At 43.1% G+C, this 24,816-nt stretch overlaps 1 protein-coding gene across 9 annotated transcripts in view; it reads left to right on the top strand.

Moving 5' to 3' along the window:
• The window catches only part of msrb3 (methionine sulfoxide reductase B3), a 69,007-nt gene that overhangs the window by 21,087 nt on the left and 23,104 nt on the right, over positions 1-24,816 (top strand). The window contains exon 1 of one of the 9 annotated variants that reach the window (XM_046379281.1): positions 2,195-2,566. The exons of 4 other annotated variants lie outside the window; for them this stretch is intronic. Coding sequence is in view for 1 of the 5 variants with exons in the window: in XM_046379278.1 (XP_046235234.1) it covers positions 17,251-17,254 (4 nt within the window). In the remaining 4 variants the exon portion in view is untranslated. 4 more of the 9 variants (XM_046379279.1, XM_046379278.1, XM_046379280.1 and 1 more) reach the window with 4 other exon arrangements.

The following is a 24,816-nucleotide window of genomic DNA, read 5'->3' on the forward strand; positions in this document are numbered from 1 at the left end:
AGGGGTGGCTGCAGCCTTGAGAGGATTGTCAAACAAAGCCAACTTAAGAACATGGGAGAGCTTCACAAGGAGTGTATTAGGAGCCACCATGCATAAACATCTTCAAGAAATGGGCTAAAACTGTTACATTTCTAGTACCAAGCCACTCCTAAATCAGACACATCAGAACTGTTTGATCTAGGCTAAGGAGAGAAAGTACTGGACTGTTCAATGGTCTTAAGTCCTCTTCTCAGATGTTCAGTAAATTTTGCATTTCAGTTGGAAATCGAGATCCTAGAGTCTAGAGGAAGAGTGGAGATGCACAAAATCCAATGTGCATAAAGTCCAGAGTGAGATTTCCACAGCTGGTGATGATTCATGATGCCATATCGTCTGCTGGTGTTGGTCCACTGTGTTATGTCAAGTCCAAAGTCAACATGGCCATCTACCAGGAGATTTTAGAGTATTAGTTAGCGCCTGCCCATAGTGCCAAAAACTACTACTAACTGGTTGGCTGACCAACATTACTGTGTTTGATTGGCCAGACAACGCATCTGACCTAAACTCTATAGAGAATATATGGGGCGTTGTCTTAGGAAGATGGGAAACCCCTAACCCAATAATACAAATGAGCCGTACAGATGAGCTGAAAGCTGCTATGAAAGCAACCTGACCTTCAATAATGCATCAAATGATGCAGTGTCACAGCTACGTATCACTGCATCAGCCTGTGGCATGTGCCTTGACCAATTGAGTGCATAAAATATCACCATACCTTTTAGAACTTGAAAATCTATTTATTGTAAAACCTTTTCTGATTGATCTTAGGAAATACTTTTATATTTTGAGTAACTGGATTTTTTTATTTTTTATGGGCATCATAGTGGTGTGGTGGTCAGCTCACAAACACAAACGCAAAACTCCTTAAGTGCTGAAACACAGCCAAAGTGGATGCACAGTGTTTTTCTTAAAATTTTAATGTTAGGATGTTGAGCATAGCACAGTGGTACAGTCCAGGTCTGGGCCCTTCTGTGGAGTTTGAATGTTTTCCCTGTGCCAGCGTGGGTTTTCTCCAAGTGTACAGATGTATCCATCCATCTTCTATACAGCTTATCCGTCAGGGTCGCGGGGGAGCTGGAGTCTATCCCAGCTGACTACGGGCGAGAGGCAGGGTACACCCTGGGCTGGTCGCCAGTCAATCGCAGGGCCAACACACAAAGACAAACAACCACACACTCTCACAGTCACACCTAGGGGCAATTTAAAGTAGCCAATTAACCTAATGAGCATGTTTTTGGGATTGTAGGAGGAAGCCGGAGTACCCGGAGAAAACCCACGCAGGCACAGGGAGAACATGCAAACTCCACATAGAAGGGCCCAGACCGGGATTCGAACCTGGAACCCTCTTGCTATGAGGCGACAGTGCTAACCACTGCACCACTGTGCCGCCCACAGATGTATCTGTGGATAATATTCCACATTTTTTTGAAAGTGAAGGAGGTGTCACTTTGAGAGTCTAATAAAGCCCAGAGTTTTTCTTTGTGTGGGTTTGCAACAGATAGATTGGCTCACCACTTAAAACTGTTGGTCCTCCGACATGAATGAAGAAAAAAAAAAAAAAGCAAAAGGTGTGTGCAAAAACAGTTACAGAAAATACAGAGATAATAAATTTTAATTTACAATTAAACAAAGTACAGTATACAGCTATATACAAGTGCTCATAAGGGAGGAAAAAGAGGACTAGACTGTTGAGTTGTACAGTATAACAGCAGTGGGAATGAATCATGAATCAGAATCAGAATCAGAATTCCTTTATTTATCCCCGAGGGGAAATTCTTTTTTTGTACAGACATTGCACTTGCAGTTTTCCCGACCAAGAAAAAACGTGAAAGATATAAGATAGGATAAAAAACAAGATAAGTATAAATCTAAAAATACAGGTATTTACATGTGTACATATATGCATTGTATATATAAAGGTATGTGTGTCCGTCACAGTGCAGAGTTTAATAGTTTGATCGCGACAGGCAGGAATGATTTCCTGTGTCGCTCTGTGGTGCATCGTGGGAGTAAGAGTCTGTTGCTGAACGAGCTCCTGTATCTGATCAGCGCATTGTGGAGAAGGTGAGAGGAAAAGTCCAGTATAGTGCTTATTTTGGACAATATCCTCCTCTCAGACAGAAACAGAGTTTCCTTATTTTATGAAGAAGAATTTAATTTAATTCAAAGCGTATGCTTTTATTGTCCTGTTAGGTTTATTTCAAGTTTTTTTGGTTGATTTATATGCCTATCAACTTTATTTTATTGTTATTGGTCGAACTACACAGTAACGAAATGCGATAGGCAGGTGGAAGCAAGTCCCACCCCTTTCACGTAGCAGTTGCGGTAAAGAAAAAAAACACACCCAAGTAGCGAGAGAAGCAGCAAGAGAGCACGGGTAAATGATTGAGAAATGAAGAGTAAATTTCTGTCTGTTATTGCATACAAGTTGGTTGTAACCATTTAAACGTGTTTGGAGTGATACTAGAGACGACTGAGATGACCCTGAAGCCTGTTGACTTGGGTTTATTGTGAACAGACCGTCTTGGTGAGTTATTTTCAGCTAGGCTAATGTAGCAAATGGCGGCCTGGGTCAGTTCATCATGCTGCGTCTTAGAGTGTGTGCCGTCACTGTCAGGCTAATGTGCTACATGCAAAATGTGATGGTTATGACTGTGTTATGTTAAAGATTTCTTGTGGATTAAAGGAAGCATATTTCTGTGTTTAGTGAGAAAAATGAGTGTGAACCGTAGCTGTATTTTCATTTTGTAACTAGTATTGTTGAGTATATTTAACACTATTAGTATCCTGCAAAACAAGGTTGGAGAATACTATAAATGTGTGAAGATACAAACTATAACCTTAATTCTGATTTTAAGGTGTAATATTAGGTTTCATGTTGAATTGTATCTCAGTTCATAATTTGGAGAAAAGACAAGCATATAAAAATTCATGGTTAAAATTTGTGATGGTTAAAAGAATTCATTCATAATTCATTTAACTTGGAATAAAAACATTCCTTAAAATGATGTGAGCTGAATATATTGCTAACACAGAACTATGTTACAAATGCAGTGTTACCGTGTTTTCCTGAGGATGTAGATTTACTTTCTTCCTGTTCTTCTTCTTCTTTGCTGTTCAAGTTCAGCGGTGTGGTAGGATTTGACATGACATCATCCAGGTGTTGACTTGTTACTAATAAGGTGCACCCAGAAGAATACAAGACACTTACCAGAACTTGAATGAACTCTCAGATAACAAGACATTTTCAGCTTAAAGGATCCAACTGACGTACGACTTGACTTAACGACTGTGCAGACTAAAAACTGTTCAAGCATTTTTTTTATTTATTTATTTATTTTTTTATCTGCAAGGTTCAATACAACCCTGAACTTGAGCACATCCCCAAGTCTGTGAAAGACACACCATTGAAACTTGATGACCTCATGTAGTGTAATGTAGTGGAGCTCAGAGTATCCCAACTCTCATTGCACAGGATTTAAGTCCCCCAGAAGTGCAACGCGTTGTAGTGGAGCACATTGTAAAAAGGGATGACAGTGCACTGCAGATGCAGTCCTCATTACGACTTCATGCTTTCTCAGGCAAAGACCCTCGACCGTCCCATGAACCAGACTATGATGCGTGGCGTTCCAGTGTTGAACTAATCATGAATGATCCTTCTATATCCAACCTCCAGCGATCTAGGAAAATTCTTGAAAACATCTTACCTCCAGCAGCTGATGTGGTGAGACATTTGAGCCCTTATAGCTTACCAGCTGATTACCTCCACTTGTTAGGTTCTGCTTATGGAGCGGTCCAAGATGAGCTCTACGCTAAGTTCCTTGACACGTTCCAGGATGCAGGTGAGAAACCCTCTGCATACTTGCAGCGCCTTCAAGTAGCTTTCAATCTAGCTGTGAAGAGAGGCGGAGCCTCAAGTGATGACTTTGAAAAACATCTCACTCAATTCTGCAGGGGATGTTGGGACAGTCATCTTCTTACTGAGCTTCAATTAAAGCAAAAGAGATCAAACCCACTCTCATTTCCTCAGTTGCTATTGCTATTGCGCACAGAGGAAAATCAACATGCAGCAAAAGCTATGCGCATGTGACGTCTTGGCACGAAACAGAAAGTGACATCACATGTGCAGTCTGTTCATAGCCATGAGGAAGGAAAAGATGCATATGCTGCCTTGAATACAGTCGCTGAAGAACTCACTAAACAAGTAGCAGCTATTCAAAGCCAGTTAGCAATAATAACTACAAAGTAACAGAAAAAGAAAGCCCCCAATGGAGCCTACAGTAACAAACCGAGAGAGAAACAGAAATCTGAGAAACAGGAGAAAGTGTCTGTAGATCGGATAACCAACTCAAAGAGAGCAAGGCGTCTGGACTTGTGAAGATTTGGCTTGCAGACGTTTGGCTGCTAATCCAAGCAGCATCACCAGTTCTGAAAAAACTGTCTGGTGGGGAACAAATATATACACCTCAGTGACTAAGTGAAACTAAATAAAACAAAGGATCTGATAGTCCTGCAAATTTGTCTATGTAGTTTGACACACAGGACTACCACTCCAAAGTGGCCACCTTCCTCAGCGACACAGCCACATATGAGAAGCTGAAGAGAGATCCCACCAGGAAATACAAACAACAGCTAATTAGTTATCTGCAAAAACTGGAAAAGATCAAATAATCAACTGCAAGTTCTACTTCCAGCTCTACCCCGGAGAGACCATTCCACACTTGTGTGGACTCCCGAAAATACACAAAGAAGGAGTCCCCCTCAGACCCATCGTCAGCAGCACTAACTCGGTCACATACAAGGTGGCCAAACACCTGGCCAACATCTTGGCGCCACTAGTGGAACACACTCCTCATCACATCCACAACTCCCAGGATTTTGTGAACAAAGTTAAGGAAATCATCATGGACACAGAGGACACCGTGGTCTCCTTTGATGTCACCTCTTTGTTTACTTACATTCCCCACCTCAGAAGCCACACAGATGGTAAAAAGACGCCTTTCACAGGATAACACACTTTAGGACGGAACCAATCTCTCTCCAGACCACATCTGTGATTTATTGGACCTTTGCCTGAACACTACTTACTTTCAGTATAAGGAGAATTTGGGATCACCTGTGTCTCCCATTGTGGCCAACCTTTATATGGAAGTAGTAGAAAGAAGAGCTTTGATGTCCTTTCCTGGAACACCTCCCTCCTTCCACTGGTTCAGATATGTGGATGACACTTGGGTCAAGATCAAGACCCAGGAAGTGAAACAATGCACAGATCACATTAACGCAGTGGACCACTACATCAAGTTCACACGGGAGGACACCAGTGATAACAATCTAGCCTTCTTGGACTGTACCGTTCACATTGAGGATGACAGAAGCCTTAATGTGGAAGTATACAGGAAACCACCCACACAGACCAATACCTACTGTTTGACTCACACCATGCACTGGAACACAAGATGGGAGTCATCAGAACCCTGCATCACAGAGCTGAGACAGTCCCCACCAGCTCAGCAGGACAGATGAAGGAACAACAACACCTCATGTCAGCCCTAAAAACATGTGGCTACCCCAACTGGGCACTCACAAAAGTCACAAAAAAGAAGACCCACCAACAATAAAAAGGACAATAACAGAAAGAGGAGTAACATTGTCATTCCTTATGTGTCAGGATTATCAGAAAAAACTAGGAAGAATTTTCAACAACCATGACATCCCGGTCCATTTCAAACCGATGATTACACTGAGACAGAAACTGGTCCACCCCAAGGACAAAATCCCCAGGGAAAAACAGAGCAATATCATATATGCAGTCCAGTACAGTGAAGAATGCTCTGATCTTTACATTGGTGAAACAAAACAGCCAATCCACAGAAGAATGGCACAACACAGGAGAGCCACCTCCACAGGACAAGACTCAGCAGTCCACTTACATCTTAAGGAAAAGGGTCATTCCTTTGATGAGAAAGATGTCCACATTCTTGACAGAGAGGACAGGTGGTGCGAAAGAGGGGTCAAGGAAGCCATCTATGTTGGAAAAACCTTCACTTAACAGAGGTGGTGGACTTGGACATCATCTCTCTTGCACTTACAATGCTGTCCTCCCATTCATACCTGGGAAGTTTCACCCCAATTCACATGAAAGAACAATAGGTCGTTAATCGGTCATACCGGAATTCATTAACAGTCTCACAGCCATTAGCCAGTCGTTAGACACAGAGGGTCATCACTGGCAGTCAAACTACATAGACAAATTTGCAGGATCCTTTGTTTTATTTAGTTTCACTTAGTCAGAACTGATGAAGCTGTTTGGATTAGCAGATATTGGATAACCAACAACCAAAGTTCCAGACCTAAACCATGGTACTGTTTTTGTTGTGGCGAAGATGGTCACATTAAACCTGACTGTGAAAATGATGCAAATCCAGCTCTGGTCTCAGAGAAAAGGAAGCTGTTTAGAGAGAAGCTAAGGAAGTGGGAGTTGGAAAACCCCACTGCTGCAACTGAACAGTTAAACTAGAGACAGTCTCGGTTGTGGGGCGAACGGGGACTGTAGCAGGTCGATCTTGTCCCGCTGAAGATAAGCAAACAGTGTGCTAACCTTAATAAGTCCTTCACCAGAAAAACTACCTACGAACTGCCTAAAGGTTTAGTAGGATCCAAATGCACAGCTTCAGTCAGAATAGCTGATGCGGCCTGCAACTGTATATTTGGATAGTGGTTCACAAGTAACTACAGTTTCGGAGTCATTTTATAAATACAGGTTTCCTGATCAAGACATTAAACCACTTCATGATCTATTAGAGGTAGAAGGTGCAGCTGGTCAGTCTGTCCCTTACCTGGGCTACATAGAGATGTCATTCTCTATGATGTGACATTCCCAAAAGACTTTCTTGAAACTGACATTGAAATCCCAACACTTGCTCTTGTTGTTCCAGATGTCCATCCTGATAGCCAAACACCTGTGTTGATTGGAACCAACACACTGGATGTGCTCTATGAGAAATACTTAGGCCTCAAAAGCCCTAACTACTTACCTGGTCCTTACAGTTTGAGAGCCGTGCTGTACACACTCCAACTAAGATACAAATAGAACAAAGATGGCAAGGCAGGTTTAGTCACTTTGCTGTGCAAGACTATCATCCCAGCCAAAATTCATCAGCCTACAACAGAGAAATGTGCTATTGTTGAGCACCCCACCCAGTCCTCCTTGTCCGGTGGCCTCTGTGTCAAGAGTTGCTTGATCACTCTTCCTGCTCGCCCTATTTTACAGCTGCTGCACCTTACGCTTACAAGAAACAACTTCATGTTCAATAACCAGCACTATCTCCAGCTGTGCGGCTGCGCCATGGGCCGTAAATATGCACCTGCATATGCTGACATCTACCTGGCCCATTGGGAGGAAACGGTATTCACAAAGTTATCCATCAAACCCCTTCTCTATCTCCGGTACCTGAACGACATCTTTGGCCTCTGGGACAGTACACTGGAAAACTTCAGCACATTTATGGATATACTGAATTCACACCACCCAAAAATAAAACTTAAACACAATCTACAACCAGTAACAGTGGAGTTCCTTGATACATGCATCTTCTTCCGCAGCTCCAGTGACCAGACAAAAACACTGGCCACTAAAGTTTTTTTCCTTCACAAAACCAGCTATCACCCCAAACATACGTACAGAGGCCTGATAAAATCCCAGCTGATACGCTTCCACAGAATCTGTTCTTTTCCAGAGCACGTGGAGGAGGCCACCAGGACCCTTTTTAGTGCGCTGAGGACCTGGGGCTACTCGAGGCGCTTCCTTAGGACCATTAAGGCAGAGACCAGCCGGACATTTAAAGAAAAATACAACAACTACCCTCGGCCGCCCGGACCCGAACTCGTCCCCTTGGTAATGACATATTCAGAGAATAAGGCTTACTATCTACTCTGAGGGCTAATTTTGAGGGGGTGAGGGAGAGCTGTGGCGTGCTGAGGGACTGCCTGCTTATTTCTGCCTATAGAAGGAACAAAAATTTGAAAGACCACTCAGACATTAACAAAAATCAACAGAACAGGGAAGCGTCTCGAGGCTCGGGGATTGGTTTTATTCGTCTCCCCCACATTTTTAACCTCTTTGCTAAGACGGGCATCAACCCGTGGCAGGCTTTGAACCCCACAACCAGAAATACAGTACAGTGAACCCTCGTTTATCGCGGGGGTTGCGTTCCAAAAATAACCCGCAATAAGTGAAATCCGCGAAGTAGATATCTTTATTTTTACTATTATTTTACAATGCAATATTGTACTATAGAATGAAACAAAACATCAAAACTTGTTTTCAGGCCTAAAATGTGTTTAAGAAATACAAATATTAACGTTTTTTTTTACAAAAACTATGATATAAAACTGGATTTATTCTCACACACGCGTATTTCACAGTCCGTCCAGCTGTGCCTCGCCCGTCCTGACTCCACTGCGCTGTAGCGTCTTTTTCCACTGAAGGCTGCGCAGGAGTCTTTCCCCGAGAGAAGAACATCGTTATGGGTAGTTGTCGGCACTCTTTCTTTTTCTGAGCAAGAAGATTTTTAGAAACGGACATGCCACCTTCAATTATATTTGAGAACTGCAATGAACGACTCATCAAAGGGTCCCATTCTTTTGCCGCACGCTGAAGTTCAGTGGCCATTCTCACCATGGTTGCTAAACGACCAAGTGTTAGTCCTTCCTCCTCTTCTTTATCAACACTTGTGTCTTCTTCTTCCTCTTGTCCCTCATCCTCGCTTGGTGGCTTTGTCATCTCTGCCAGGTCTTGGTCCATTAGTGGTTGTGCGTGTGCATCAATCAGGTTATTAACATTCATCAGCCGTCATGTCATTAAAGCCGTCTCCTCCGAGCTGTTTCGCTAGTTTCACAGCTGAATCCACTGCAGAGTGATGGAGCTCGTCAAGAGAGACTCTGGTCTCGTTTTGCACTGCCTCTGGCCACAGTTTTTTCCAGCAGGAATTCAAAGTTTCAGTTTTCATCTCCTGAATGGCCCTCTGAATATTTTGGAGACACGATGCAATGGTGTATCCGCGCCAGTAGTCCTTTAGTGCGAAATCTGGATCCAAGTCCACGGACTCAACAAGATGCTGCAGCGTATTGCGCGTATACAGAGCCTTGAAAGCGCGGATGATGCCTTGGTCCATGGGCTGAATCAGTGATGTAGTGTTCGGTGGCAGAAATTCTATTTTCACACCATCGTATGAGAAATCATCAGCGTGACCCCCGGCGTTGTCAGCGAGCAAAAGCACTTTAAAGTCTAGTCCTTTTCCTCTCAAATAACGCTTGACCTCCGGGATGAAACAGTGTTTGAACCAGTCCTGATTGAGCTCTTTTGTCATCCAAGCCTTTGAATTGAACATCCAGTAAACGGGCAAAGCATCCTTATTTTTGTGTTTCAGGGCTCTGGGATTTTTAGACCTATAAATGAGCCCTGGCTTTATCATAAAGCCTGCAGCATTTCCACACATAACCAGAGTCACGCGATCTTTTTGGGCCTTAAATCCCGGAGCCTTTGCTTCTTCTTGCATGATAAAAGTGCGGGAGGGCATTTTTTTCCCAAAATAAGCCTGTTTCATCCATGTTGAACACTTGTTCAGGCTTGTATCCTCCTTCCTCGATGATGGCTTTAAATTTGTTGCTCACGTATTCCTCTGCGCCAACTGTATCCGCAGAAGCGGCCTCTCCGTGCAGAGAAACATTTTTGAGTCCAAAGCGTTTCTGAAATTTCTCAAACCAGCCCTTGCTGGCATTAAATGTGCTTCAGACGGCGTGAACAGCACTAGTTGAAGGCCCTGGATCTGCATCCTCCTCCCCTTCGCTGTCATGAAGGGCATCACTGTCAGCAAAAGTTTCATAAAGTTTTTTAGCTTTTGTACGGATAACGTTGGTATCCAGCGTAATGCTCTTTTTCCTGCAGTCATTAATCCACAAAGCTAAAGCAAACTCCATCCTTACGACGGCCTTGTTGCGGACTGTCACAGCTCTTTTTGCATCCGTGTTAAAGTTTATTGCTGCTGTCGTCCTGATGTTATTTTCCTCCTTCTTTATGTAACGAACCGAAGATTCATTTATTCCGTAATGGCGCCCTACAGCCGCATAGCTTTTGCCTTCCTTCAGCATGTCCAGAAGTTTAACTTTTTCTGCAATAGTTAGCATCTTCTTCGGCCTCTTCGGTGCGTCTGGAGGCCCCTTTGTCGGCGCAGAATGCTTCTTCGACATTGTGGGTTTTGTCACGGAGAAAAATTGCGAACGTAAATTTGGCAGAATGTGCAGAAACGAAAACTGTTGGCATGGGTCTAAGTGAAAAAACAATATCAACTTTTTCACTTCTATACAATAAAGCCCCGGAGCCAATTAGGATTCAGAGCACAATGCACTGTAAAAAAAAAGCGCGGAAAATATAAGCACTGTAAAAAAAAAACGCAAAGCCGCGATAAGTGAAGCACGATATAGCGAGGGTTCACTGTATATGCAATCCGATGCAAGGCCTGCCACAAACTTTATGTGGGGGAGACCAGACATGAAATAGTCTTTTTTAATTTTGTACTAGATTTTATGCATGTGTTTCTTTGGTTTTATGAATTGAACTGAGCACTTAATTTGATGTTTGTGTGGCACTTTTATATTAAGCACTTACTTTTATGTCTTATTTTATTATAAGTGTGCAAGTTTTTGTTCTTGATTTTATAGGGGAGGTGAGACCCCTCCACTTTTATTTTTTTATTCATTTTATGATTTTAATTAAAAAACTTTTATTCATTTATTTATTCCCCCCTCTTCTCTTTTGTAATAATATATATGTTTGTGTGTATATATGTAAATATGTATATATATATATATATATATATATATATATATGTGGGTGTGGGTGTATATGTATGGGTATATGTACATATAGATACGGGGGGGTGTGTATGTATATATATATAGATATATATATATATATATATGTGGATGGATGTTTTATTTTAACACAACAAATATAATTTTTTTTTAAAAGAAGCCAACATGGTCCCTGGAACTCCGAGAGCCCGTGCCCCTCGGAGCACCCCTCATTTGCAGGGTGCTGCGTCCAAACCTAACCTAACCCTAGCCCTTCCTGTGCCGTATAAAGTTTCTGTTGTTATAACCAATGAGTCAAAACAGGACATCACCATTCCACCTACCTGTGTCATTGCAGAGCTTAGAGTCTTTCATTTCCCATATTATCGCCGCTTCATTAAAGGCTATTCTGCCATAGTGCAGCCACTCAATGAACTGATCCGTGGATACCCACCAGTCTGCAAAAGTACAAAGGTCAAAGTGAAATCTGACGAGTATTTTGACCCCAGACGACCTTTTGAGGAACGATGGACTCATGATCATCAATAAACTTACCTCTGCCCCGGTTCTTGGGTTTGCAGATCCAAAGGAACCATATATCCTGCATACAGACGCAGTACTACTGGTCTGGGAGCAGCATTATGCGATTCATATAAGAGCAGGATGGGCAACTTCGAGCCATTTCTTTTGCCAGCCAAGGGTTGTCACAAAGTGAGTCACGGTACCCAGCCCACAAACTGGAGTATCTTGTTTTGAAATGGTCTGTGACTGAGAAGTTTCACGACTATTTATATGGAAGCCAGTTCACTGTTGTAACAGACAGTAATCCTTTGACTTACATACTCACCTCTGCTAAATTAGATGCCACCAGTTATCAATGGCTTGCAGGTTTGTCTAACTACTACTTTACACTCCGGTACAGGGCAGGCAAACAAAATTGGGATGCTGATGGCCTCTCTAGGTGACCGCATGGGGAAGTGCTAAATGATGCTCAGTCAAAGAAGGAGCAAGAGCGCATAAGCCGCTTTACTCAACGGCACCTAGCTGACATGGAACCCACAGAGTTTGTTAACCAGGATGTTGCTCAAGCAGTCTGCCAGAGTCAGCTTGTTAAAATACCTGAGCTCTGTTCAGATGATTGTGGCATCACACTTGTTGAGTCCCTAGCCGTCTCAGCAGATGCTATCCCTGAAAGCTATATTTCAGAGAACCACCATGGCTTACTAACCATCCCTTCTTTGTCCCATGCTGAGCTGAAGGACAAAGAACTGATCCAACAATTAGAAAAGTGATAGCCTCAGTGGAACTTGGAGTGACACCTCCTCTTACTTTTCGCAAGGAACTTCCTGACCTTCCACTTCTGTCAAGGGAGCTAAATCGCTTGGAGCTACAGGATAAGGTGTTGTATCGGAAGAGACAAGATGCTGATCAAGTCACATATCAGTTGGTGCTTCCCAAAGAACTAAGAACATCAGTGCTACACAGCTTGCACAATGAAATGGGGCATATGGGCATTGATAGGACTCTAGATCTTGTCAGAGCTAGCTTCTATTGGCTGAGAATGTCTTGTGATGTGGAACAAAAGGTGAAAATGTGAGCGGTACACGCAGGGAAACTGCTCCTGAAAAAGCAGCCTCCCTTGTCAACATCAGGACTTCAAGGCCATTGGAGCTAGTATGCGTGGATTTTCTGAGTCTTGAACCTGATAGCAGTAACACCAAAGACATTCTTGTAATGACGGATCATTTTACCAAATATGCAGTTGCCATGCCTACATCCAATCAGAAAGCTAAAACTGTTGCCAAATGCCTATGGGACAACTTCATGGTCCAATACGGCATACCGGAGCAACTACACAGTGACCAAGGTCCTGATTTTGAATCTAAGCTAATCAGCGAGCTATGTGAAGTTTCAGGGATCAAGAAAATCAGAACCACCCCGTACCATCCAAGGGGTAACCCGGTGGAAAGATTCAACAGAACCTTGTTGAGCATGCTAGGCACTCTCGAGAGAGAAAGTCACATTGGCAAGATTTTGTGAAGCCCTTGCTACATGCTTACAATTGCACTCGCAATGATGTTATAGGGTTCACTCCATATGAACTTATGTTTGGATGCAAGTCAAGATTGCCTGTAGACTTAGCTTTTGGATTACCCTTGAAAAGAGACCAGCAAATATCTCATTCACAATATGTGCAGAATTGCAGATCCCGCTTAGAAGAAAGCTACTTAGCTTCCAGAAATGCACAGAAAGTCACTGACAAGAACACGGCCTGATATGACAAGAAGGTGACAGTCTCTGATCTTGAACGTGGAGATTCAATTCAGTTTATTTCAATTCAGTTTATTTATATAGCGCCAATTCACAACAAAAGTTATCTCATGACACTTTCCAATTTGAGCAGGTCTAGACCAAACTCTTTAATTAAATTGTAAAATAGAGAGAGCCCAACATTCCCCCTTGAGCAAGCACTTGGCGACAGTGGCGAGGAAAAACTGCCTTTTAAAAGGCAGAAACCTCGGAGCAGACCCCGGCTCAAGATGGGCGGCCATCTGCCTTGACCGGTTGGGTTGAGAGAGAAGGAGAGAGAGAGAGAGAGAGAGAGCAGGAGAGCGAGAGAGAGAGCAAAGGAGAGAGGCAGAGGGGGTGGGGTGTGAGAGAAGGAGCACGCAAGCAGAGATGCATAGCAGCAGTAATAATGCCAGAAGTATCGGAATGTAGATAATGATAATGACATTGAAGTATACAGAAGGTATTATGGTGATTTTGATAACAATGGTAGTAACAATAATGGTAGTAGCTGTACAGAGTCGTAACAGATTTAAATCAGATTATGACTAAACAGTAGTAATTGCAGTAGGTTTTGAGCAGGACGACAGCAGGACCGCAGCAGGAGGTTCAGTCATGATCGATAGGAATCTGCGGGACAAGAAAGCACAGGGACTCCAGGGAAGAAGTTGAGTTAGTAATATGCATTAATGGGACATGAATGTGTGCAGAAGGAGAGGGAGAGGAAGAAAGAGCTCAGTGCGTCATGGGAGGGCCCCCGGCAGTCTAAGCCTATAGCAGCATAACTAGGGGCCGGCCTAGGCCAGCCCTAACTATAAGCTTTATCAAAGAGGAAAGTTTTTAGTCTACTCTTAAATATAGAGAGGGTGTCCGCCTCCCGGACCGAAACCGGAAGATGGTTCCATAGTAGAGGAGCTTGATAACTAAAGGCTCTGGTTCCCAATCTACTTTTGAGGACTCTAGGAACCACAAGTAGCCCTGCATTTTGGGAACGCAAAGTTCCCAAAATGCAGGGCTACTTGTGGACTGAGATGTGCCTAATCTTTGCGATATTGCGGAGGTGAAAGAATGCAGTCTTTGAAATATTTGCTATGTGCGAGTTAAAGGACATGTCCTGGTCAAAGATGACTCCTAAATTTCTTACATTGGAGCTTGAGGCCACGGCTAAGCCATCTATCAATGCAATATCACTGCATAATTTATTTCTAAGGTGTTCGGGGCCCAGAACAATAACTTCAGTTTTGTCTGAATTTAGAAGTAGGAAGTTGCTGGTCAACCAGGTTTTTATGTCTTTAAGACATGCCTGACGCTTGACTAGCTGATTTGTTTCATCTGGTTTCATTGATAAGTACAATTGTGTGTCATCCGCATAACAATGAAAATGTATGGAGTGTTTCCTAATAATATCACCAATGGGGAGCATATACAGGCTGAATAATATTGGCCCAAGGACAGAACCTTGGGGAACTCCATGACTAACCTTTGTGAGTGTGGACGATGTATCATTAACATCAACAAATTGAAATCGATCTGATAAATAAGACTGAAACCAGCTTAATGCAGTTCCTTTGATGCCAATTAGGTGTTCCAGTCTGTGCAGTAATATAGAGTGGTCAATGGTGTCAAATGCAGCACTAAGGTCTAACAGTACAAGGACAGAGATAAATCCCTTGTCTGATGCCAGGAGGAGGTCATTTGTGACTTTGACCAATGCTGTTTCTGTGCTATGATGAGCTAAAAAGCCAGATTGAAAAGTTTCAAATAAGTTATTATTTTGAAGAAAGTCATATAACTGATTGGCGACTGTTCTTTCAAGGATCTTGGAAAGGAATGGAAGATTAGATATCGGTCTATAGTTGCTTAAAACCTCTGGATCAAGTGTGTGTTTTTTAAGGAGAGGTTTGACTACAGCTACTTTAAAGGACTGGGGTACACAGCCTGTTATCAGGGACAGATTGATCATGTCTAATAGACAGGTGCTAAGTAAGGGTAAAGCTTCTTTGAGAAGTTTGGTAGGGATGGGGTCTAAGAGGCATGTTGTTGGCTTGGATGAATATACGAGTGAGTATAGCTGATGGGGATCGATAGGTGAAAAGCAGTCAAGATGATTATCTGTTTTTACTGTTGGTTCTAAGACACTAGTGTTTGATGTTACATCAGGATCAGCTGAGGTCAGTAGGTGCTGAATTTTGTCTCTAATGATTAAGATCTTGTCGTTAAAAAAGGTTATAAAGTCATTGCTGCTAAGGGTCACAGGGGTACAAGGCTCGATAGGACTATGGCTCTCTGTCAGCCTGGCTACAGTGCTGAAAAGAAACCTGGGATTATGCTTGTTATCCTCAATTAATTTTGAGTAATAGGCTGCTCTGGCAGTCCGTAGGGCCTTCCTATATAATCTAAGACTGTCTTGCCAGATTGAGCGAGATTCAATAAGTTTGGAAGAACGCCATTTCCTCTCAAGTTTTTGCACATTTTGCTTTAATTTGCGAACCTCTGTATTATACCAGGGTGCAAGTTTCTTTTGCTTTATGAGTTTCTTTTTTACTGGAGCAACAGAGTCTAAAGTTGTCCTTAGTAAACCTGCAGCACTGTTCACGAAATGGTCGATTTCAGAGGGATTATTGTATTGTTCACTTATATTGGGACATGATACTGAAGTTAATGACAATAGAACTGTTTCTTTAAATTTAGCCACAGCACTATCAGACAGGTATCTAGTGTAGGAGTTTTTTCTTGGTGGTATGAAATCAAATAATATAAACTCAAAAGTTATTAAACAATGGTCAGACAGAAGAGGATTTTGTTCAGAGACAGTTAAATGTTCTACATCTATACCATATGTCAGAACAAGGTCAAGAGTGTGATTGAAGCAGTGAGTGGGTTCATGTACACACTGACAGAAGCCGATTGAATCTAAGAGAGAGATAAATGCTGCGCGAAGGCTATCATTACTATCGTCCACATGGATGTTGAAATCACCCATAATAATGACTTTATTAGTTTTAAGGACCAGACTCGATAGGAACTCTGGAAATTCCAGTAAAAATATGTATGGGCCAGGAGCGCGGTACACTACAACAATAAAAATTGGTTGTATTGTTTTCCAGGTAGGGTGTGAGAGAGTAAGAATAAGGCTTTCGAATGAATGGTAGTTGACTTTGGGCTTTGGACTAAATGATAGGTTTGGGTCAAAAAAGATAAGGTGTTAGTAAGAAATGTGCGATTACGTGGCAAGCACAAGCTTGCGGATAAGTGGGATACTGACATCCATGTAGTGACCAAACATGTTGGAGACCTGCCAGTCTACACGGTTAAGCCAGTGGGCCCTGCCTGTATATTGTATAGGGATCTCTTGCTCCCATGTAACTTCCTTCCCGCTGAAACGGGAAACCCCCTGACACCTAAACCTGATCCCAAGCCTCGAACAGGCCGAACAAGCTCCGTTGAGAGCCCTGATGCTGTTGACACGAGTGACGTTGAGGATGAGTATTTAGTCTCTTGGACTGAGGAGCCCCCATCCCAGGATACTACTAGATTGACCACTAGGGGACCCAGATCTTTGAGCAACCAGAGGTTCTACAAGGTGATGAACCCATCACGTTTCAACCTTTGAGGAGGTCAGAAAGAAACCGCAACCTCCACAAAGACTTGACTATCCAGATCTTGGAAATCCCTTAATCACTGTATTGAAGTCCTTGTTTCAAGGCTTAAGTACAGCCTTCATTGACTCTTTGAGTAATGATAACAAAGCCTTTGACACACCACTTTTGCTATAAACATATGGTAAAATGCAACGGGACGTGCATGGTATTTAAAGGGGGAGGGTGTAACCCAGTAGAAACAGAGTTTCCTTATTTTATGAAGAAGAATTTAATTTAATTCAAAGCGTATGCTTTTATTAAGTTTGTTTGGTTGATTTATATGCCCATCAACTTCATTTTATTGTTATTGGTCGAATTACGCAGTAGCAAAATGCGATAGGCAGATGGAAGCAAGTCCCACCCCTTTCATGTAGTAGTTGCGGTAAAGAAAGTAAATACACCCAAGTAGCGAGAGAAGCAGCAAGAGAGCATGGGTAAATGAGTGAGAAATGAAGATTAAATTCCTGTCTGTTATTGCATACAAGTTGGTTGTAACCATTTAAACGTATTAGGAGTGATACTAGAGACGACTGAGATGACCCTGAAGCCTGTTGACTTGGGTTTATTGTGAACAGACCATCTTGGTGTGTTATTTTCAGCTAGGCTAATGTAGCAAATGGCGGCCTGGGTCGGTACATCATAGAGTGTGTGCCGTCACTGTCTGGCTAATGTGCTACATGCAAAATGTGATGGTTATGACTGTGTTATGTTAAAAATTTAATGTGCATTAAAGGACGCATATTTCTATGTTTAGTGTGAACCGTAGCTGTATTTTCATTTTGTAACTAATATATGTGTTGTTGAGTATATTTAACACTATTAGTATCCTGCAAAACGAGGTTGGAGAATACTATAAATGTGTGAAGATACAAACTATAACCTTAATTCTGATTTTAAGGTGTAATATTAGGTTTCATGTTGAATTGTATCTCAGTTCATAATGTGGAGAAAAGACAAGCATATAAAAATTCATGGTTAAAATTTGTGATGATAATTGATGGTTAAAAGAATTTGTAATCATAATGTCATGGTTGCAAGGAATAAAAACATTCCTTAAAATGATGTGAGCTGAATATATTGCTATCACAGAACTATGTTACAAATGCAGTGTTACCGTGTTTTCCTGAGGATGTGGATTTACTTTGAGATATGGCCATAAGTGATTGAAATATTATGACTGTAAACAATAAGGATTTTATATTGGTATGCAGGCTAGGTTTTTGATACTACCAAACCGTTTTGGGAAACTGGAAACCGGATGTTCTTCCTGACGAGGGAGATGGTGAGCCACCAGGAAATCAGATTGCTGTGATCATCAGGGAATATCATCACCAATCTTCTTCTTTGCTGTTCAAGTTCACCGGTGTGGTAGGATTTGACATGACATCATCCAGGTGTTGACTTGTTACTAATAGGGAGCACCCAGAAGAATACAAGACACACAGAACTTGAATGAACTCTCAGATAACAAGACATTTTCAATTTAAAGGATCCAACTGACGTACGACTTGACTTTACGACTGTGCAGACTAAAAAGAGACTAGTAAGAGGAACTGGAATTTATTGAGTTTTGCTCACCCATTTGAGTCGATTTTCTGTTGGACTGAGTTTTATGCTCATGATAATTATTTTGTTGTTTCATAATGTAGGAACTTATGTATTGCCAGCTGCTAGGTTGTAAAATTTTATTTTATATTTTTTTTTCTGCAAGGTTCAATACAACCCTGAACTTGAGCACATCCCCAGGTCTGTGGGTTTTCTTTCTGACTATTACACAGCACAGCATTTACCTCCTAGAACCTAGACACTGGTCCACTATTCAGCTAACTGGTTAGAACTTACTTTTGGGTCCTCAACCACTAAAGGTACATTAGCAGGGTTACACACCACTGTCAGGGAGTCCAGTTCCTCTCCCGTAACATGCCTGGCCTTTGTCACTGAATTTTCAGTCGTCCTCAGGTCCACCACCAGTTCTTTGGTCTTTGTCACATTGAGCTGTAGGTGGTTTTTCATGCTCCATGTGACAAAGTCATCCACTACAGTCCTGTACTCTCTCTCATCCCCCCATTAATACACCCAACCACTGCAGAGTCATCAGAAAATCTCTGAAGATGGCAGGTCTCTGTGCAGTGCTTAAAGTCTGTGGTGTAAATGGTGAAGAGGAAGGGAGAGAGGACGGTCCCCTGTGGAGCCCCGGTGTTGCTGAAGGGGACCTGCGGTAGTGCTCCTTCCTACACTGAGGGTGTAGCAGTCTGCCGCTGAAGGAGCTGCTCAGAGCCTACACTGTCTGATGCAGAGGGTGAGAGGCGTTGTCCATGATGGATGTCAGCTTGGCGAACATCCTCCTATCACCCACCTGCTCCACGGAGTCCAGTGGGCAGCCCAGGACAGAGCTGGCTCTCCTGACCAGCTTTTTTAGTGTCTTTCTGTCTCGGTCCATGCTGCCCGGTCCCCAGCAGACCACAGCGTAGTGGATAGCAGAGTAATAAAAAGTCCTTAGGAGGGACCTGCACACTTCAAAGGACCTCAGTCTCCTCAGAAGGTGGAGGCGACTTTGGTCCTTCTTGTACAGGGCATTGGTGTTATGTAACCAGTCCAGTTTATGGTTTGGGTAGACACCCAGATACTTAAAACTGTCCACCATCTCAATGTCCAAGCCCTGGATGTTCACTGGTGTAAGTGATAATGTCCTTCTCCAGAAGTCAATTACCATCTCCTTTGTTCTACTGGTTCCACGCTGACTGACCTGTACTCTGTCTCATTCCCCTCAGACAGAGTTTTCGGACAACTTCTGGAGGTGACATCTGCTGGTGTTGTAGGTGAAGTAGTCTGAAGTGTAAAGGGTGAAGAGGAAAAGTGAGAGCACTGTTCTCTGGGGCCCCATGCTGCAGACCACCACCTCAGACACACAGTTACACAGTCTCACATATTGTGGCCTGTTGGTGAGGTAGTCGATGATCCAAGCAGCCATATCACTTTTTTTTATTGGCAGCATATATATTTTTACATACACACACTGAATTTGTCTTCTGCATTTGACCCATCCTTAGTTGAACACACATTCAACACCCGATGTCCATCCACTCCTATTCTCTCCAGCTTCCCTCTCAGCAGCACTGGTTGAAGCCTCAGATTTAGACAGAAGATTTACAGTACAGAGAAAAAACATTGAAGTGGAAAATGGAACGGCTAAATTTCAAGCTTGTTATTTAAGTTATTAGGGTTAGCAACACACCTATTAACGTTCGTTTGAAACGGTTATCAATATTAACAGACTGAACTGGACTTAATAACAGGAGTGCATATAATTTTAGTAAATTATTCTGGTGAATATCAGCTACGCTGGGTATGTAAATTGGGCCATCCAGCTGCGGTGCTGATCCGACACCACTCGTGCCAAAAATCCGGACAAATTCACTTGATCAAGGAGCAAATCTTCATCAGATGAGATCAGCTGACTTTGCGTGTGCAGTGTGTGCGCTGTGCACAGCGGTGTGTACTCTGTGTGTTAACAAGAAAAACGCATATAATAAAGTGGTGCGCAAAAGCAGGGTAGCGACAGAATTGATGCGCATTATTGATATTTGTTGCACATGCATGCTAACACACGGGTACTGTGGAATACATTTTACTCACCTAAAGTGGGAACGGCATTGCACTCAGTGGGAGCAGTGATGCTGCGCTTTGGATCGAAGGATGGCTGGCAGGTCTGGAGTAAACTTAGTGGTTGAGATGCGAAGGACATGGACATGGCTGTCGGTCACTCATGAGTTCTAATTGCAGATTCTCTTTCACTTCTTCGGCATCCACCAAGAAAGGAGTCGCGAATAACTTGATTTCTTTTTCAATGACAGAAAAATCCTGGAAGCGCTGTCTGAATTCTGTTTTGAGACATGTAATCACAGACACATATTTCCCTTTTTTAGCAGAAAGGTTGGCCTGTGGATAAGCAGTTCTGATCTCGGACAGTGTGGGGAAGTGCACAACGTTGAAGCTGCGCAGTTGTGTCTTAAAGGGATTGAGCTTCACACAAAATGCTTTCATGTGCGCATAAAGTTGTGGTACCAGCTGCTCTTTCCCTTGTAGGCTCTTGTTCAGGGTGGTTAAATGATTAGTAACATCAACTAAAAATGCTAGGTCTGCCAACCACAGAGGGTCATTCAGCTCATGAAGTGGTCAGTCCTTCTCTTTCAAAAACTGGTCAATTTCTGACCTCAGGGAGTAAAAACGCTTCAGCACGGCGCCGAGGCTTAGCCAGCGCACATCTGAGTGGTAGAGTAGATCCCCATACTCAGCATCCACATCAGAGAGGAAAGCCTGAAATTCTCTGTGGTACAGTCCTCTTGCACGAATTATATTGACAGTTTTCACAACTGTGTTCATTACATCTCCGAGATTGACTGTCTTGGCACAAAGAACTTCTTGGTGAACAATACAGTGCATTTTAACTGCCTCTCCTCCAGTCTCTTTCACCTTGGCACACATCATAGATGCCATTCCTTTGTGTGCACCTGCCATAGCTGGAGCCCCGTCTGTGGTAACTCCATACAGCAAGTCCCATTTTGTCAATTGAGTCTGACACAGCTTCAAAAATATCCATACCCGTTGTTGTGCCTTTTAGACTTTTAAGATCGAGCAGCTCCTCTGTAACTCCGAAATTGTCGTCCACTCCCCGCAAAAAAATTAGCAGCTGTGCGGTGTCTCTGGCATCAGTGCTGTCATCGCATGCGATGGAGTAAAAATCAAAAGCACAAGCTTTATCAGACAGTTGCAGTTTAATGTTGGCTGACAAGTCTTCAATGCGTCGCACAATTGTATTTCTGGACATGCTAACGTTGTTGAACTCCTGCACTTTTTCCGGGCACATAGTTTCGGCGACTTTAACGAGACAGTGTTTTATTAAGTCTCCATCTGAAAAAGGCTTGCCATGTCTTGCGATGAGTTGGGCGACCTCATAGCTGGCTATTGTAGCCTTTTCCTGGACTTTTTGAGCACGAAAAAAATACTGTTGCTGACCCTGCAGGTTAGCTACCATTTGCTTTACTTTCTGCTCTCCCACCGTGTCTGAAATTTTCTGCACTCACTCTCTACCTTTCGCTTCTTTGGTTCTGCCATGTTGAGTAATTTGGGATAAATTTCTTCTCTGATTAGTGTCTTTTTTGCTGGAGCAACTGCCTTGAAGGCCCTTGATCAACAGTAGCTCCCCCTGGTGTTAAAATGGAGAAGTGCAATACACTCAGGCAAAAATTGAAGTGTGGGCCATATTCTATTCTATTTAAAAGAATTCTTGCGGGCCAATTAAAAATGGACCGTAGTCCATAGTAGGCCGTAGTTTGGACATCCCTGCCATAGATTCTCTTTGGGATTCAGGTCAGTCGAGTTTGCTGACCAATCAAGCACAGTAACACCATGGTCATTGAACCAGCTTTTGGTACCTTTGGCAGTGTGGGCAGGTGCCAAGTCCTGCTGGAAAATGAAATAAGCATCTCCATGAAGTTTGTCAGCAGAAGGAAGCATGAAGTGCTCTAAAATTTCCTGGTAGATAGCTGCATTGACTGTGGACTTCCGAAAACAGCGGACCAAAACCAGAAGAGGACATGGCAGTCCAAATCAATTCAATTCAATTCAGTTTATTTATATAGCGCCAATTCACAACAAAAGTTGTCTCATGACATTTTCCAATTTGAGCAGGTCTAGACCAAACTCTTTAATTAAATTGTAAATAGAGAAAGCCCAACATTCCCCCTTGAGCAAGCACTTGGCGACAGTGGCGAGGAAAAACTGCCTTTTAGAAGGCAGAAACCTCGGAGCAGACCCCAGCTCAAGATGGGCGGCCATCTGCCTTGACTGGTTGGGTTGAGAGAGAGAGAGAGAGCAAGGGAGAGAGGCAGAGGGGGTGGGGTGTGAGAGAAGGAGCACACAAGCAGAGATGCATAGCAGTAATAATACCAGAAGTATCGGAAATGTAGATAATGATAATGACAATGAAGTATACAGAAGGTATTATGGTGATTTTGGTAACAATAGTAGTAACAATAATGGTAGTAGCTGTACTGAGTCGTAACAGATTTAAATCAGATTAAACAGACTAAACAGTAGTAATTGCAGTAGGTTTTGAGCAGGACGACAGCAGGACCGCAGCAGGAGGTCCAGTCATGATCGATAGGAATCTGCGGGACAAGAAAGCACAGGGACCCCAGGGAAGAAGTTGAGTAATATGCATTAATGGGACATGAATGTGTGCAGAAGGAGAGGGAGAGGAAGAAAGAGCTCAGTGCGTCATGGGAGGGCCCCCGGTAGTCTAAGCCTGTAGCAGCATAACTAGGGGCCGGCCTAGGCCAGCCCTAACTATAAGCTTTATCTAAGAGGAAAGTTTTTAGTCTACTCTTAAATATAGAGAGGGTGTCCGCCTCCTGGACCGAAACCAGAAGATGGTTCCATAGTAGAGGAGCTTGATAACTAAAGGCTCTGGTTCCCAATCTACTTTTGAGGACTCTAGGAACCACAAGTAGCCCTGCATTTTGGGAACGCAAAGTTCTGGTGGGATAATAGGGTACTATTAACTCTTTAAGATAGGATGGTGCCTGACCGTTCAGGGCTTTATAAGTGAGGAGGAGAATTTTAAAATCTATCCTGAATTTTACAGGTAGCCAATGTAGAGAAGCCAGAACAGGAGAAATATGATCTCTCATGCTGGTTCTTGTCAGTAGTCGTGCTGCAGCCTTCTGGATTAGCTGGAGAGTCTTTATGGATTTATTGGGGCAGCCTGATAGAAGGGAGTTACAGTAATCCAGTCTAGAGGTAATGAATGCATGGACTAATTTTTCAGCATCTTTCTGACTCAGGATGTGCCTAATCTTTGCGATATTGCGGGGATGAAAGAATGCAGTCTTTGAAATATTTAAGTTAAAGGGCATGTCCTGGTCAAAGATGACTCCTAAATTTCTTACAGTGGAGCTTGAGGCCACGGCTAAGCCATCTGGCAATGCAATATCACTGCATAATTTGTTTCTAAGGTGTTCGGGGCCCAGAACAATAACTTCAGTTTTGTCTGAATTTAGAAGTAGGAAGTTGCTGGTCAACCAGGTTTTTATGTCTTTAAGACATGCCTGAAGCTTGACTAGCTGATTTGTTTCATCTGGTTTCATTGATAAGTACAATTGTGTGTCATCCGCATAACAATGAAAATGTATGGAGTGTTTCCTAATAATATCACCAATGAATAATATAAGTATTAATTACAACAACACTAAAACAAGCACATTACCGGTAACAGTCACTCAAACCCATTGAAGTCCTCATCCTCTGTGTCGGAATTGAACAGCTGCGCTAAATCACACATGGCAGGTTCACGTTCCTCACTGTCAGAGTCAGAGTCCGTGCCGTGCGGCTCCCGCCGACTTTAGCAAAAGCTCGAACAACAGTGCCAGCAGACACGTTAGCCCAAGCAGCTACAATCCAGTCACAAACTGTGGCGTAACTCGCCCGGCGCTGCCTTCCAGTCTTTGTGAAACTGTGGTCTCCTTCGGTCATCCACCGCTCCCACGCCGCTCGCAGCCTCACTTTGAACGGCCGGTTCACGCCGATGTCCAGCGGTTGGAGTTCCTTCGTCAGACCTCCCGGAATCACAGCAAGCGTAGCGTTCATCTGCTTCACTTGCTTTTTGACGTCGGCGGTGAGATGGGCACGCATGGAATCACAAACCAGCAGCGATTGTGATGTGTGGAAAAAACCACCCGGTCTCCGTACATACACCTGCCTCAGCCAATCCTTCATCATTTCCTCGTCCATCCAGCCCTTTTCGTTTGCCTTAATAATGACGCCTGCTGGAAACGTCTCTTTAGGCAAAGTCTTTCTCTTAAAAATCACCATCGGCGGCAGTTTCTGTCCGTTAGCATGGCAGCCGAGCACAACGGTAAACGAAGCCTTTTCGTACCCCGTTGTGCGTATCGCTACCGTGCTGGTTCCCTTCTTTTCCACCGTGTGACTCACCGGG

The sequence above is a fragment of the Scatophagus argus genome, chromosome 22 (assembly GCF_020382885.2).
Source record: "Scatophagus argus isolate fScaArg1 chromosome 22, fScaArg1.pri, whole genome shotgun sequence".
Taxonomy (NCBI): domain Eukaryota; kingdom Metazoa; phylum Chordata; class Actinopteri; family Scatophagidae; genus Scatophagus; species Scatophagus argus.